Raw genomic sequence first — 17,207 nt, 5'->3', positions numbered from 1 at the left:
CCCCCCCACACCACTCACTCACACACATACTGTACATGCATGCTCACGCTATCTTTTGCTCTCTCTTTCTGACACACACTCACACACACAAAGGCTAACAAACACACACACCATACACCCCCCCCCCCCCCCACACACACACACAGAGACTAACAAACACACACACATGTCAGTTGTTGCATTTATACTCGACTGCCCTCTGTTTCTGGTTATTTCTCTCCTTCTGAACCCGTAGCATTACGTCAACATGGCTTAGATTTGCTGATGATTGTCCTTTGGCCTGGAATTACAGAGAAATCACGCAGGGGACAATTGTTTCACAATTAAGACACACACATACTATGCAGTATGGTTACTGTCCTGCTCTGCTTTGTTGCGTGGCAGGTTTTTGATCCATTTTATATAAGAATCATGTAATCTGCTAGTGGCCTGCCTGCCTGCATGGGATTTCAACAACTGTGTGTGCGTATGTGGTGTGTGTGTGTGTGGGGCCATATGTGTGTGTTTATGTGTGTGTGTGTGGGGGGGGGGGGGGGGGGGGGGGGGGGGGGGGGTGTATGGTGTGTGTGTTTGTTAGTCTTTGTGTGTGCGCGTGTGTGTGTGTGTGTGTGTGTGTGTGTGTGTGTGTGTGTGTGTGTGTGTGTGTGTGTGTGTGTGTGTGTGTGGCCATATGTGTGTGGCCATATGTGTGTGTTTATGTGTGCGGGAGAGATATAAAAGCATTAGTAGTCACAGTCCTACAGTACAGGTCTATAGGAGTCAGAGATACACAGTAAACAGCAGTCTAGACAGACAACAGGTCTACAGTACAGGTCTATAGGAGTCAGAGATACACAGTAAACAGCAGTCTAGACAGACAACAGGTCTACAGTACAGGTCTATAGGAGTCAGAGATACACAGTAAACAGTAGTCTAGACAGACAACAGGTCTACAGTACAGGTCTATAGGAGTCAGAGATACACAGTAAACAGCAGTCTAGACAGACAACAGGTCTACAGTACAGGTCTATAGGAGTCAGAGATACACAGTAAACAGCAGTCTAGACAGACAACAGGTCTACAGTACAGGTCTATAGGAGTCAGAGATACACAGTAAACAGCAGTCTAGACAGACAACAGGTCTACAGTACAGGTCTATAGGAGTCAGAGATACACAGTAAACAGCAGTCTAGACAGACAACAGGTCTACAGTACAGGTCTATAGGAGTCAGAGATACACAGTAAACAGCAGTCTAGACAGACAACAGGTCTACAGTACAGGTCTATAGGAGTCAGAGATACACAGTAAACAGCAGTCTAGACAGACAACAGGTCTACAGTACAGGTCTATAGGAGTCAGAGATACACAGTAAACAGCAGTCTAGACAGACAACAGGTCTACAGTACAGGTCTATAGGAGTCAGAGATACACAGTAAACAGCAGTCTAGACAGACAGCAGGTCTACAGTACAGGTCTATAGGAGTCAGAGATACACAGTAAACAGCAGTCTAGACAGACAGCAGGTCTACAGTACAGGTCTATAGGAGTCAGAGATACACAGTAAACAGTAGTCTAGACAGACAACAGGTCTACAGTACAGGTCTATAGGAGTCAGAGATACACAGTAAACAGTAGTCTAGACAGACAACAGGTCTACAGTACAGGTCTATAGGAGTCAGAGATACACAGTAAACAGCAGTCTAGACAGACAACAGGTCTACAGTACAGGTCTATAGGAGTCAGAGATACACAGTAAACAGCAGTCTAGACAGACAACAGGTCTACAGTACAGGTCTATAGGAGTCAGAGATACACAGTAAACAGCAGTCTAGACAGACAACAGGTCTACAGTACAGGTCTATAGGAGTCAGAGATACACAGTAAACAGTAGTCTAGACAGACAACAGGTCTACAGTACAGGTCTATAGGAGTCAGAGATACACAGTAAACAGCAGTCTAGACAGACAACAGGTCTACAGTACAGGTCTATAGGAGTCAGAGATACACAGTAAACAGCAGTCTAGACAGACAACAGGTCTACAGTACAGGTCTATAGGAGTCAGAGATACACAGTAAACAGCAGTCTAGACAGACAACAGGTCTACAGTACAGGTCTATAGGAGTCAGAGATACACAGTAAACAGCAGTCTAGACAGACAGCAGGTCTACAGTACAGGTCTATAGGAGTCAGAGATACACAGTAAACAGTAGTCTAGACAGACAACAGGTCTACAGTACAGGTCTATAGGAGTCAGAGATACACAGTAAACAGCAGTCTAGACAGACAACAGGTCTACAGTACAGGTCTATAGGAGTCAGAGATACACAGTAAACAGTAGTCTAGACAGACAACAGGTCTACAGTACAGGTCTATGGGAGTCAGAGATACACAGTAAACAGTAGTCTAGACAGACAACAGGTCTACAGTACAGGTCTATAGGAGTCAGAGATACACAGTAAACAGCAGTCTAGACAGACAACAGGTCTACAGTACAGGTCTATAGGAGTCAGAGATACACAGTAAACAGCAGTCTAGACAGACAACAGGTCTACAGTACAGGTCTATAGGAGTCAGAGATACACAGTAAACAGCAGTCTAGACAGACAACAGGTCTACAGTACAGGTCTATAGGAGTCAGAGATACACAGTAAACAGTAGTCTAGACAGACAACAGGTCTACAGTACAGGTCTATAGGAGTCAGAGATACACAGTAAACAGCAGTCTAGACAGACAACAGGTCTACAGTACAGGTCTATAGGAGTCAGAGATACACAGTAAACAGTAGTCTAGACAGACAACAGGTCTACAGTACAGGTCTATAGGAGTCAGAGATACACAGTAAACAGCAGTCTAGACAGACAGCAGGTCTACAGTACAGGTCTATAGGAGTCAGAGATACACAGTAAACAGCAGTCTAGACAGACAACAGGTCTACAGTACAGGTCTATAGGAGTCAGAGATACACAGTAAACAGTAGTCTAGACAGACAACAGGTCTACAGTACAGGTCTATAGGAGTCAGAGATACACAGTAAACAGTAGTCTAGACAGACAACAGGTCTACAGTACAGGTCTATAGGAGTCAGAGATACACAGTAAACAGTAGTCTAGACAGACAACAGGTCTACAGTACAGGTCTATAGGAGTCAGAGATACACAGTAAACAGTAGTCTAGACAGACAACAGGTCTACAGTACAGGTCTATAGGAGTCAGAGATACACAGTAAACAGTAGTCTAGACAGACAACAGGTCTACAGTACAGGTCTATAGGAGTCAGAGATACACAGTAAACAGCAGTCTAGACAGACAACAGGTCTACAGTACAGGTCTATAGGAGTCAGAGATACACAGTAAACAGTAGTCTAGACAGACAACAGGTCTACAGTACAGGTCTATAGGAGTCAGAGATACACAGTAAACAGTAGTCTAGACAGACAACAGGTCTACAGTACAGGTCTATAGGAGTCAGAGATACACAGTAAACAGTAGTCTAGACAGACAACAGGTCTACAGTACAGGTCTATAGGAGTCAGAGATACACAGTAAACAGCAGTCTAGACAGACAACAGGTCTACAGTACAGGTCTATAGGAGTCAGAGATACACAGTAAACAGCAGTCTAGACAGACAACAGGTCTACAGTACAGGTCTATAGGAGTCAGAGATACACAGTAAACAGTAGTCTAGACAGACAACAGGTCTACAGTACAGGTCTATAGGAGTCAGAGATACACAGTAAACAGTAGTCTAGACAGACAACAGGTCTACAGTACAGGTCTATAGGAGTCAGAGATACACAGTAAACAGCAGTCTAGACAGACAACAGGTCTACAGTACAGGTCTATAGGAGTCAGAGATACACAGTAAACAGCAGTCTAGACAGACAACAGGTCTACAGTACAGGTCTATAGGAGTCAGAGATACACAGTAAACAGTAGTCTAGACAGACAACAGGTCTACAGTACAGGTCTATAGGAGTCAGAGATACACAGTAAACAGCAGTCTAGACAGACAGCAGGTCTACAGTACAGGTCTATAGGAGTCAGAGATACACAGTAAACAGCAGTCTAGACAGACAACAGGTCTACAGTACAGGTCTATAGGAGTCAGAGATACACAGTAAACAGCAGTCTAGACAGACAGCAGGTCTACAGTACAGGTCTATAGGAGTCAGAGATACACAGTAAACAGCAGTCTAGACAGACAACAGGTCTACAGTACAGGTCTATAGGAGTCAGAGATACACAGTAAACAGCAGTCTAGACAGACAGCAGGTCTACAGTACAGGTCTATAGGAGTCAGAGATACACAGTAAACAGTAGTCTAGACAGACAACAGGTCTACAGTACAGGTCTATAGGAGTCAGAGATACACAGTAAACAGTAGTCTAGACAGACAACGGGTCTACAGTACAGGTCTATAGGAGTCAGAGATACACAGTAAACAGTAGTCTAGACAGACAACAGGTCTACAGTACAGGTCTATAGGAGTCAGAGATACACAGTAAACAGCAGTCTAGACAGACAACAGGTCTACAGTACAGGTCTATAGGAGTCAGAGATACACAGTAAACAGTAGTCTAGACAGACAACAGGTCTACAGTACAGGTCTATAGGAGTCAGAGATACACAGTAAACAACAGTCTAGACAGACAACAGGTCTACAGTACAGGTCTATAGGAGTCAGAGATACACAGTAAACAGTAGTCTAGACAGACAACAGGTCTACAGTACAGGTCTATAGGAGTCAGAGATACACAGTAAACAGCAGTCTAGACAGACAACAGGTCTACAGTACAGGTCTATAGGAGTCAGAGATACACAGTAAACAGTAGTCTAGACAGACAACAGGTCTACAGTACAGGTCTATAGGAGTCAGAGATACACAGTAAACAGTAGTCTAGACAGACAACAGGTCTACAGTACAGGTCTATAGGAGTCAGAGATACACAGTAAACAGCAGTCTAGACAGACAACAGGTCTACAGTACAGGTCTATAGGAGTCAGAGATACACAGTAAACAGTAGTCTAGACAGACAACAGGTCTACAGTACAGGTCTATAGGAGTCAGAGATACACAGTAAACAGTAGTCTAGACAGACAACAGGTCTACAGTACAGGTCTATAGGAGTCAGAGATACACAGTAAACAGTAGTCTAGACAGACAACAGGTCTACAGTACAGGTCTATAGGAGTCAGAGATACACAGTAAACAGCAGTCTAGACAGACAACAGGTCTACAGTACAGGTCTATAGGAGTCAGAGATACACAGTAAACAGCAGTCTAGACAGACAACAGGTCTACAGTACAGGTCTATAGGAGTCAGAGATACACAGTAAACAGTAGTCTAGACAGACAACAGGTCTACAGTACAGGTCTATAGGAGTCAGAGATACACAGTAAACAGTAGTCTAGACAGACAACAGGTCTACAGTACAGGTCTATAGGAGTCAGAGATACACAGTAAACAGCAGTCTAGACAGACAACAGGTCTACAGTACAGGTCTATAGGAGTCAGAGATACACAGTAAACAGCAGTCTAGACAGACAACAGGTCTACAGTACAGGTCTATAGGAGTCAGAGATACACAGTAAACAGTAGTCTAGACAGACAACAGGTCTACAGTACAGGTCTATAGGAGTCAGAGATACACAGTAAACAGCAGTCTAGACAGACAGCAGGTCTACAGTACAGGTCTATAGGAGTCAGAGATACACAGTAAACAGCAGTCTAGACAGACAACAGGTCTACAGTACAGGTCTATAGGAGTCAGAGATACACAGTAAACAGCAGTCTAGACAGACAGCAGGTCTACAGTACAGGTCTATAGGAGTCAGAGATACACAGTAAACAGCAGTCTAGACAGACAACAGGTCTACAGTACAGGTCTATAGGAGTCAGAGATACACAGTAAACAGCAGTCTAGACAGACAGCAGGTCTACAGTACAGGTCTATAGGAGTCAGAGATACACAGTAAACAGTAGTCTAGACAGACAACAGGTCTACAGTACAGGTCTATAGGAGTCAGAGATACACAGTAAACAGTAGTCTAGACAGACAACGGGTCTACAGTACAGGTCTATAGGAGTCAGAGATACACAGTAAACAGTAGTCTAGACAGACAACAGGTCTACAGTACAGGTCTATAGGAGTCAGAGATACACAGTAAACAGCAGTCTAGACAGACAACAGGTCTACAGTACAGGTCTATAGGAGTCAGAGATACACAGTAAACAGTAGTCTAGACAGACAACAGGTCTACAGTACAGGTCTATAGGAGTCAGAGATACACAGTAAACAACAGTCTAGACAGACAACAGGTCTACAGTACAGGTCTATAGGAGTCAGAGATACACAGTAAACAGTAGTCTAGACAGACAACAGGTCTACAGTACAGGTCTATAGGAGTCAGAGATACACAGTAAACAGCAGTCTAGACAGACAACAGGTCTACAGTACAGGTCTATAGGAGTCAGAGATACACAGTAAACAGTAGTCTAGACAGACAACAGGTCTACAGTACAGGTCTATAGGAGTCAGAGATACACAGTAAACAGTAGTCTAGACAGACAACAGGTCTACAGTACAGGTCTATAGGAGTCAGAGATACACAGTAAACAGTAGTCTAGACAGACAACAGGTCTACAGTACAGGTCTATAGGAGTCAGAGATACACAGTAAACAGCAGTCTAGACAGACAACAGGTCTACAGTACAGGTCTATAGGAGTCAGAGATACACAGTAAACAGTAGTCTAGACAGACAACAGGTCTACAGTACAGGTCTATAGGAGTCAGAGATACACAGTAAACAGTAGTCTAGACAGACAACAGGTCTACAGTACAGGTCTATAGGAGTCAGAGATACACAGTAAACAGTAGTCTAGACAGACAACAGGTCTACAGTACAGGTCTATAGGAGTCAGAGATACACAGTAAACAGTAGTCTAGACAGACAGCAGGTCTACAGTACAGGTCTATAGGAGTCAGAGATACACAGTAAACAGTAGTCTAGACAGACAACAGGTCTACAGTACAGGTCTATAGGAGTCAGAGATACACAGTAAACAGCAGTCTAGACAGACAACAGGTCTACAGTACAGGTCTATAGGAGTCAGAGATACACAGTAAACAGTAGTCTAGACAGACAACAGGTCTACAGTACAGGTCTATAGGAGTCAGAGATACACAGTAAACAGTAGTCTAGACAGACAACAGGTCTACAGTACAGGTCTATAGGAGTCAGAGATACACAGTAAACAGCAGTCTAGACAGACAACAGGTCTACAGTACAGGTCTATAGGAGTCAGAGATACACAGTAAACAGTAGTCTAGACAGACAACAGGTCTACAGTACAGGTCTATAGGAGTCAGAGATACACAGTAAACAGCAGTCTAGACAGACAACAGGTCTACAGTACAGGTCTATAGGAGTCAGAGATACACAGTAAACAGTAGTCTAGACAGACAACAGGTCTACAGTACAGGTCTATAGGAGTCAGAGATACACAGTAAACAGTAGTCTAGACAGACAACAGGTCTACAGTACAGGTCTATAGGAGTCAGAGATACACAGTAAACAGCAGTCTAGACAGACAACAGGTCTACAGTACAGGTCTATAGGAGTCAGAGATACACAGTAAACAGCAGTCTAGACAGACAACAGGTCTACAGTACAGGTCTATAGGAGTCAGAGATACACAGTAAACAGCAGTCTAGACAGACAACAGGTCTACAGTACAGGTCTATAGGAGTCAGAGATACACAGTAAACAGCAGTCTAGACAGACAGCAGGTCTACAGTACAGGTCTATAGGAGTCAGAGATACACAGTAAACAGCAGTCTAGACAGACAACAGGTCTACAGTACAGGTCTATAGGAGTCAGAGATACACAGTAAACAGCAGTCTAGACAGACAACAGGTCTACAGTACAGGTCTATAGGAGTCAGAGATACACAGTAAACAGTAGTCTAGACAGACAACAGGTCTACAGTACAGGTCTATAGGAGTCAGAGATACACAGTAAACAGCAGTCTAGACAGACAACAGGTCTACAGTACAGGTCTATAGGAGTCAGAGATACACAGTAAACAGCAGTCTAGACAGACAACAGGTCTACAGTACAGGTCTATAGGAGTCAGAGATACACAGTAAACAGCAGTCTAGACAGACAACAGGTCTACAGTACAGGTCTATAGGAGTCAGAGATACACAGTAAACAGTAGTCTAGACAGACAGCAGGTCTACAGTACAGGTCTATAGGAGTCAGAGATACACAGTAAACAGCAGTCTAGACAGACAACAGGTCTACAGTACAGGTCTATAGGAGTCAGAGATACACAGTAAACAGCAGTCTAGACAGACAACAGGTCTACAGTACAGGTCTATAGGAGTCAGAGATACACAGTAAACAGTAGTCTAGACAGACAACAGGTCTACAGTACAGGTCTATAGGAGTCAGAGATACACAGTAAACAGCAGTCTAGACAGACAACAGGTCTACAGTACAGGTCTATAGGAGTCAGAGATACACAGTAAACAGCAGTCTAGACAGACAACAGGTCTACAGTACAGGTCTATAGGAGTCAGAGATACACAGTAAACAGCAGTCTAGACAGACAACAGGTCTACAGTACAGGTCTATAGGAGTCAGAGATACACAGTAAACAGCAGTCTAGACAGACAACAGGTCTACAGTACAGGTCTATAGGAGTCAGAGATACACAGTAAACAGCAGTCTAGACAGACAACAGGTCTACAGTACAGGTCTATAGGAGTCAGAGATACACAGTAAACAGTAGTCTAGACAGACAACAGGTCTACAGTACAGGTCTATAGGAGTCAGAGATACACAGTAAACAGTAGTCTAGACAGACAACAGGTCTACAGTACAGGTCTATAGGAGTCAGAGATACACAGTAAACAGCAGTCTAGACAGACAACAGGTCTACAGTACAGGTCTATAGGAGTCAGAGATACACAGTAAACAGCAGTCTAGACAGACAACAGGTCTACAGTACAGGTCTATAGGAGTCAGAGATACACAGTAAACAGTAGTCTAGACAGACAACAGGTCTACAGTACAGGTCTATAGGAGTCAGAGATACACAGTAAACAGTAGTCTAGACAGACAACAGGTCTACAGTACAGGTCTATAGGAGTCAGAGATACACAGTAAACAGCAGTCTAGACAGACAACAGGTCTACAGTACAGGTCTATAGGAGTCAGAGATACACAGTAAACAGTAGTCTAGACAGACAACAGGTCTACAGTACAGGTCTATAGGAGTCAGAGATACACAGTAAACAGCAGTCTAGACAGACAACAGGTCTACAGTACAGGTCTATAGGAGTCAGAGATACACAGTAAACAGTAGTCTAGACAGACAACAGGTCTACAGTACAGGTCTATAGGAGTCAGAGATACACAGTAAACAGCAGTCTAGACAGACAACAGGTCTACAGTACAGGTCTATAGGAGTCAGAGATACACAGTAAACAGTAGTCTAGACAGACAACAGGTCTACAGTACAGGTCTATAGGAGTCAGAGATACACAGTAAACAGCAGTCTAGACAGACAACAGGTCTACAGTACAGGTCTATAGGAGTCAGAGATACACAGTAAACAGTAGTCTAGACAGACAACAGGTCTACAGTACAGGTCTATAGGAGTCAGAGATACACAGTAAACAGCAGTCTAGACAGACAACAGGTCTACAGTACAGGTCTATAGGAGTCAGAGATACACAGTAAACAGTAGTCTAGACAGACAACAGGTCTACAGTACAGGTCTATAGGAGTCAGAGATACACAGTAAACAGCAGTCTAGACAGACAACAGGTCTACAGTACAGGTCTATAGGAGTCAGAGATACACAGTAAACAGCAGTCTAGACAGACAACAGGTCTACAGTACAGGTCTATAGGAGTCAGAGATACACAGTAAACAGCAGTCTAGACAGACAACAGGTCTACAGTACAGGTCTATAGGAGTCAGAGATACACAGTAAACAGTAGTCTAGACAGACAACAGGTCTACAGTACAGGTCTATAGGAGTCAGAGATACACAGTAAACAGTAGTCTAGACAGACAACAGGTCTACAGTACAGGTCTATAGGAGTCAGAGATACACAGTAAACAGCAGTCTAGACAGACAACAGGTCTACAGTACAGGTCTATAGGAGTCAGAGATACACAGTAAACAGCAGTCTAGACAGACAACAGGTCTACAGTACAGGTCTATAGGAGTCAGAGATACACAGTAAACAGTAGTCTAGACAGACAACAGGTCTACAGTACAGGTCTATAGGAGTCAGAGATACACAGTAAACAGTAGTCTAGACAGACAACAGGTCTACAGTACAGGTCTATAGGAGTCAGAGATACACAGTAAACAGCAGTCTAGACAGACAACAGGTCTACAGTACAGGTCTATAGGAGTCAGAGATACACAGTAAACAGTAGTCTAGACAGACAACAGGTCTACAGTACAGGTCTATAGGAGTCAGAGATACACAGTAAACAGTAGTCTAGACAGACAACAGGTCTACAGTACAGGTCTATAGGAGTCAGAGATACACAGTAAACAGTAGTCTAGACAGACAACAGGTCTACAGTACAGGTCTATAGGAGTCAGAGATACACAGTAAACAGCAGTCTAGACAGACAACAGGTCTACAGTACAGGTCTATAGGAGTCAGAGATACACAGTAAACAGCAGTCTAGACAGACAACAGGTCTACAGTACAGGTCTATAGGAGTCAGAGATACACAGTAAACAGCAGTCTAGACAGACAACAGGTCTACAGTACAGGTCTATAGGAGTCAGAGATACACAGTAAACAGCAGTCTAGACAGACAACAGGTCTACAGTACAGGTCTATAGGAGTCAGAGATACACAGTAAACAGTAGTCTAGACAGACAACAGGTCTACAGTACAGGTCTATAGGAGTCAGAGATACACAGTAAACAGCAGTCTAGACAGACAACAGGTCTACAGTACAGGTCTATAGGAGTCAGAGATACACAGTAAACAGCAGTCTAGACAGACAACAGGTCTACAGTACAGGTCTATAGGAGTCAGAGATACACAGTAAACAGTAGTCTAGACAGACAACAGGTCTACAGTACAGGTCTATAGGAGTCAGAGATACACAGTAAACAGCAGTCTAGACAGACAACAGGTCTACAGTACAGGTCTATAGGAGTCAGAGATACACAGTAAACAGCAGTCTAGACAGACAACAGGTCTACAGTACAGGTCTATAGGAGTCAGAGATACACAGTAAACAGCAGTCTAGACAGACAACAGGTCTACAGTACAGGTCTATAGGAGTCAGAGATACACAGTAAACAGCAGTCTAGACAGACAACAGGTCTACAGTACAGGTCTATAGGAGTCAGAGATACACAGTAAACAGCAGTCTAGACAGACAACAGGTCTACAGTACACGTTTAGGTGAAAGAGGCATAATAGTAACTATTTGATTATTAGTTTATTTCATTCCATCTCTTTCTGAATGCCACCTCCCTTTATTTCTCTCTCTCTCTCTCTCTCTCTCTCTCTCTCTCTCTCTCTCTCTCTCACTCTCTCTCTCTCTCTCTCTCTCTCTCTCTCTCTCTCTCTCTCTCTCTCTCTCTCTCTCTCTCTCTCTCTCTCTCTCTCTCTCTTAGTTAGATGAATAGGTTGACGTGAGAGCAGGTAAGGAGATATCTCTGTAAATCCCCATCTCCTCTCTTCTCTTCCCTGTTTCATTTGATCTCTCTATCCATCATCCTCCCCTCTGTTTCTCACCGACAGCAGGAATCCGCTCAGTATGTTTGTGAGGCTGCAGCACAGGTGTGTGTGTGCGTCTCTGTGTTGGTCTGTGTGTCTGTGCCAAGTGTAGGGGATCGAGGCGAGCACGTACATGGCTGTTCATCATATGTTCCTGTGCAAGCATGGAAGTATGGAGTGTGGGGGGGGGGGGTCTTTCAACAGTATGATTGTGAGTCAAGTAAGTTTGCGCTCTTGTGACCAATGTGTGTGTGTATGTGTGTGTGTCATCAGTCAGCTGGCCCCATAATTCTGTTCCATTACACCTCACCTTTCCCCTCTGACATTCCACACGTTCTGTCTTCCCATGAACCCCTGGGCTTCCCCTCTGTAGGGCCCCTGAACGCACACACACACACACACACACACACACACACACACACACACACACACACACACACACACACACACACACACACACACACACACACACACACACACACACACACTGACAGTCAGTCTTAAAACAGTGTTAGATGTACTGGCATATGACATCGTACCATCTGACCCGTGTGTAGGAAACGTCATGTCAGACACTTAGAAAAATGAACACTACACAGAGAGGATTATGGGTCATGAATCAACACCAAGAGACAGGGGGAGCCCCTTAAAGTGACAGCTATAGGCCTCTATCCTAAACCAATGGGAAACATAGACACCAGCTAACTTCCTTCTTTTTGTCCCGTTTATCTGGGCCTCTGTAGGGCTGTAGTTAGGTCTGCACTACCTGGCTTGGGATGCCGTTTCACCTCAACGTCAGACCACTTTATGAGGTGTGAACCCCTATTTCAAATAACTTTGATTTTGGCGTGAACGATCCCTGGAGGAAGTGGGTGAATCATTCCTTTCAGAATGATCGGGCTTTTCTGCAGAAGTACACTCTTAGGAAAAAAAGGTGCTATCCAGAACATATCCAGAACCTAAAAGGAGAACCCTTTGAATAACCCTTTTTGGTTTCAGGTAGAACCTTTTTGAGTTCCATGTAGTACCCTTTCCACAGATGGTACTACATGGAGACCAAAATAGTTCTACCTGGAACCAAAAAGGGTTCTACCTGGAATCAAAAAGGGTTCTACCTGGAATCAAAAAGGGTTCTACCTGGAACCAAAAAGGGTTCTACCTGGAACCAAAAAGCATTCTACCTGGAACCAAAAAGGGTTCTACCTGGAACCAAAAAGGGTTCTACCTGGAACCAAAAAGCGTTCTACCTGGAACCAAAAAGCGTCCCCCTACAGCCGAACCCTTCTTTCTAACAGTGTTTCTATTATTAGGCCATTTTCCAATGCTGGTCTTTTTAAAAGTCTTCAGAAAAGGACAACCGTTAGACTCTGTAATGTTTAACTAGCCATTTCCTGCCTCTGTTTTTGCTCTCATTTAGCCACTGGCTGCATCTGAAATGGCTCCGTATTCCCTACTGTATATAGTGCACTATGTTTGACCAGAGCCCTATAGGTCCTGGTCTAAAGTAGTGCACTAAATAGGGAATAGGGTGCCATTTGGGACGCAACCTGTCTGTTTAGTAGCAACAGGTTGCACACAGTGATGTTATGTGAACTCTGGGCTGAGGTGTAGTTATTTTTCGCTACACGGTCAATGTAATGACACCATGTCAGCTTGTAAATGGAAAAGTGTTTCTGGGCTATTCAGCAGACAACTGCATTGAGAGACACAGTCTGTGAGTCCTACATTAGTAACTGGGTCAGTCAGAGGCTTGTGAAACTCAACCAGGTGTCCAGACCACCACCACCCACCCGAGAGAGAGAGAGAGAGAGAGAGAGAGAGAGAGAGAGAGAGAGAGAGAGAGAGAGAGAGAGAGAGAGAGAGAGAGAGAGAGAAAGAGAGAGAGAGAGAGAGAGAGAGAGAGAGAGAGGACCTAACACATACTATACACAAATACAGTGAGAGGGTGAAACCAGTACGTATGGGATATGTTTGTTTGTCTATTTGTGTGAGCACAGTTGCTGGGGTGATGTACTATTTGTTGTCGTCCTCCAAGCACATGACAGTAACTGTTCAGAGGAACATACACTCCCACACATTACTCTAAGGCTCCATTCTACTGTGCTCTGGGAGGTATTGAGAAGTGACTAGGAGTCATTCTGAGACAAGATAGAGAGACATACTGTATAAGAGGATTGCCCCTGGCAATATAGACACAAGACTCTCTCTCTATCTCGCCATCTCTCCCTGTGTGTGTGCTGTTGGATACTGAACATGACTTTGTTGACTAAAGCACATAAAGTCAGACAGTAACTAAGATAGACAGGACAGACAGACAGATAGACAGGACAGACAGACAGGACAGACAGACAGACAGACAGTGGAAGAAGAGAGGAGAAAACAAGAGGCGATCAGAGGAAGAGGGTTAGTTTCTGTTCTCCAGGGGTTACAGAGGGAACAACAGCAGTGTTTGGGGGGTAAACACACAGACAGAGAGGATAAACAGCAACAACAAACAACAGTTCCTTCTTTAGAAGGAAGTGAAACTGGATGAGACAAAGAGACCATGATGCCTGGAGATGGTGGAGATGGAAGGAGATGAAGAAGGATGATATTAACCTGTTATATGTTCCTCCTCTCGCTCTCGCTCTCGCTCTCTCTTTCTCTCTCTCTCTCTCTCTCTCTCTCTCTCTCTCTCTCTTCCCTCCTTTCTCCTCCCCCCTCTCCTCCCATCCCCCATCACCCTCTCTCACCCTCCCTTTCTCTCTCTCCCAGGGAGATCCTCTCCCACCATCGTTAGTAGAGCTGGTGAGAACCAGTCCCATCTCTTCTATAGAGGACCTGCAACAGCTGCTGGAGCAAGAGACTGACTCCCAGGGTAAAACTGCCCTCTCACAGCCTTTAACACACAGGCTCTCTGGGCCGACCTCACTGCTGCTGCTGCTATCCCATAGAAATATAAACAGTCTGTACACACACACACACACACACACACTCCTATAATAGCAGTAATAACAGGAGAGATGGGGAGGAGGCGAGCATGCAGGTGTGGCCCAGCAGGGTTGGCACGATAGGAATGTAGCGAAGGGTGTGTTTGCGTGTGTATGCTTCTGTGTCCGTGTGTGTGTGTGTGTGTGTGTGTGTGTGTGTGTGTGTGTGTGTGTGTGTGTGTGTGTGTGTGTGTGTGTGTGTGTGTGTGTGTGTGTGTGTGTGTGTGTGCTGACTGGTTATGGCAATATTTACATGGGATAGCTGCAGCAGCAGTAGAGAGGCAGGCCCAAAGAGAGAGCCAGCAGGGACAATACAATGTTACTGACCTTGACCAGAGAGAGACTTTAACCCGAGTTACAGAGTTAGACTATTAGAGACTTTAACCAGAGTTACAGAGTTAGACAATTAGAGACCTTAACCAGAGTTACAGAGTTAGACAATTAGAGACCTTAACCAGAGTTACAGAGTTAGACTATTAGAGACCTTAACCAGAGTTACAGAGTTAGACTATTAGAGACCTTAACCAGAGTTACTGAGTTAGACTATTAGAGAGAGACCTTAGCCAGAGTTACAGAGTTAGACTATTAGAGACCTTAACCAGAGTTACAGAGTTAGACTATTAGAGACCTTAACCAGAGTTACAGAGTTAGACTATTAGAGACCTTAACCAGAGTTACAGAGTTAGACTATTAGAGACCTTAACCAGAGTTACAGAGTTAGACTATTAGAGACCTTAACCAGAGTTACTGAGTTAGACTATTAGAGACCTTAACCAGAGATACTGAGTTAGACTATTAGAGACCTTAACCAGAGATACTGAGTTAGACTATTAGAGACCTTAACCAGAGATACTGAGTTAGACTATTAGAGAGAGACTCAGACACAAGACCATGTGTGTTTGTGTGTGTGTGATCACCGTACCACACCCGACACAAAGGCCAACTATGTTTAGCCAGTTCTTCTCTGTCCTTAGCTCTGAGACCACAACACTGAGAATATTGTCCTAGATACACACACACACACACACACACACACACACACACACACACACACACACACACACACACTGTTCTAGACATACAATACATAGACAGTTTGACTGACAGACACGTATCTTGCCCACTAATAGCCATATAGTCAGACAGATCAAAGCCAGTTTAACATGTGGTTGTGGGGGTTTTAGACAGGCCCATTCTCGTCTATGGAGGGAAAAGAGAAAGGGAAAGATTGCATCACGGTTAGGAAAGAATAGCTATTTGAGAGAAAGAAAAGAGAATAGTCTAGACTACAGAAATGTGGACTGGAAATACAATAAAGCACAATGCAATATCTGTTCTATATCATAAACATCTATCCAGACACAAACACAGACAGTTATTAGTTAACTATAGACCATTATGCCTAACACAGCAAGATATGACGCCTTCGGAACGCACACACTCACGCACGCACACACACACACACAGACACGCACACACGCGTACACACACACACACACGCACAGACACGCACACACACGCACACACACACACACACACACACAACACTATATTTAAACACTCATATCTCCAGTCACACACATTCCCGACAGCTCAGACAAATTGCAGCAATAAATAGACTGTGATTGTTTCATTGTGTGGTGAACAATGATTATCTCTCCCACCCAGACTAACACACTCAGACTCTTACAGTTGGTCAAAATGACAGTAATCACCAAGCGAAGAGGACTTTCTATAAAGCCACGCATACAAGGCATCATTGACAGAAGTTACTTTCACAACACTTTACACAATAGAACAGAGAAAAGATGGTTGAATACAGGTGGTTGACTGAAAGACTCAACATTCCTGTGTTTCTCTTCTTCCTTCCCTCTTTCTCTCCTTCTTTTCTTGCTTTTAGAGGTGGAGCCAGATGAACCATCGGCCAATGAGATTCATTCAAATGACACCCGTGGAAGATACAGGAGAAACCTAGGTTAGTCGGTCTACTGTACCTGTTCTTCTGTTTCTCTCTCTCTCTCTCTCTCTCTCTCTCTCTCTCTCTCTCTCTCTCTGTCTCTCTCTCTCTCTCTCTCTCTCTCTCTCTCTCTCTCTCTCTGTCTCTCTCTCTCTCTCTCTCCCTCCCTCCCTCCCTCCCTGTGTTTCTCTCTATTTCTTTCCATCTCTATCTGACTCCCTCAATTTGAATTCAATTCATTTAAGAATAATAACTATATTCTCTCTCCAGCGAAGATCCAGCAGGTGTTGTACACTCTTAGAAAACAAGGTGCTTTCTAGAACCTTAAATGGTTCTTTGGCTGTCCCCATAGGAGAACCCTTTGAAGAACCCTTTTTGGTTGCAGGTAGAAACCTTTTTATTCTTGGTAGAAACCTTTTGTGTTCCAGGTAGAACCCTTTCTACAGAGGGTTCTACATGGAACCCAAAAGGGTTCTACAGTACCTGGAACCAAAAAAAGTGTTCTCCTCTGGGGACCTGTT

At 44.0% G+C, this 17,207-nt stretch overlaps 1 protein-coding gene across 3 annotated transcripts in view; it reads left to right on the top strand.

The window, feature by feature from the left end:
* LOC109884700 (putative uncharacterized protein DDB_G0291608) overlaps positions 1-17,207 on the top strand; it is a 29,096-nt gene that overhangs the window by 3,356 nt on the left and 8,533 nt on the right. For all 3 annotated transcript variants that reach the window (XR_004206527.1, XM_031811277.1, XM_031811276.1), the window contains exons 2-3: positions 14,515-14,617; positions 16,630-16,704. Coding sequence is in view for 2 of the 3 variants with exons in the window: in XM_031811277.1 (XP_031667137.1) it covers positions 14,515-14,617; positions 16,630-16,704 (178 nt within the window). In the remaining variant the exon portion in view is untranslated. The remainder of the gene's footprint in view (positions 1-14,514; positions 14,618-16,629; positions 16,705-17,207) is intronic.

This window comes from Oncorhynchus kisutch, unplaced genomic scaffold, assembly GCF_002021735.2.
Source record: "Oncorhynchus kisutch isolate 150728-3 unplaced genomic scaffold, Okis_V2 Okis01b-Okis20b_hom, whole genome shotgun sequence".
Classification (NCBI taxonomy): Eukaryota; Metazoa; Chordata; class Actinopteri; order Salmoniformes; family Salmonidae; genus Oncorhynchus; species Oncorhynchus kisutch.
The sequence above is the reverse complement of the archived record's forward strand: the minus strand, read 5'-3'. Positions and strand labels throughout refer to the sequence as shown.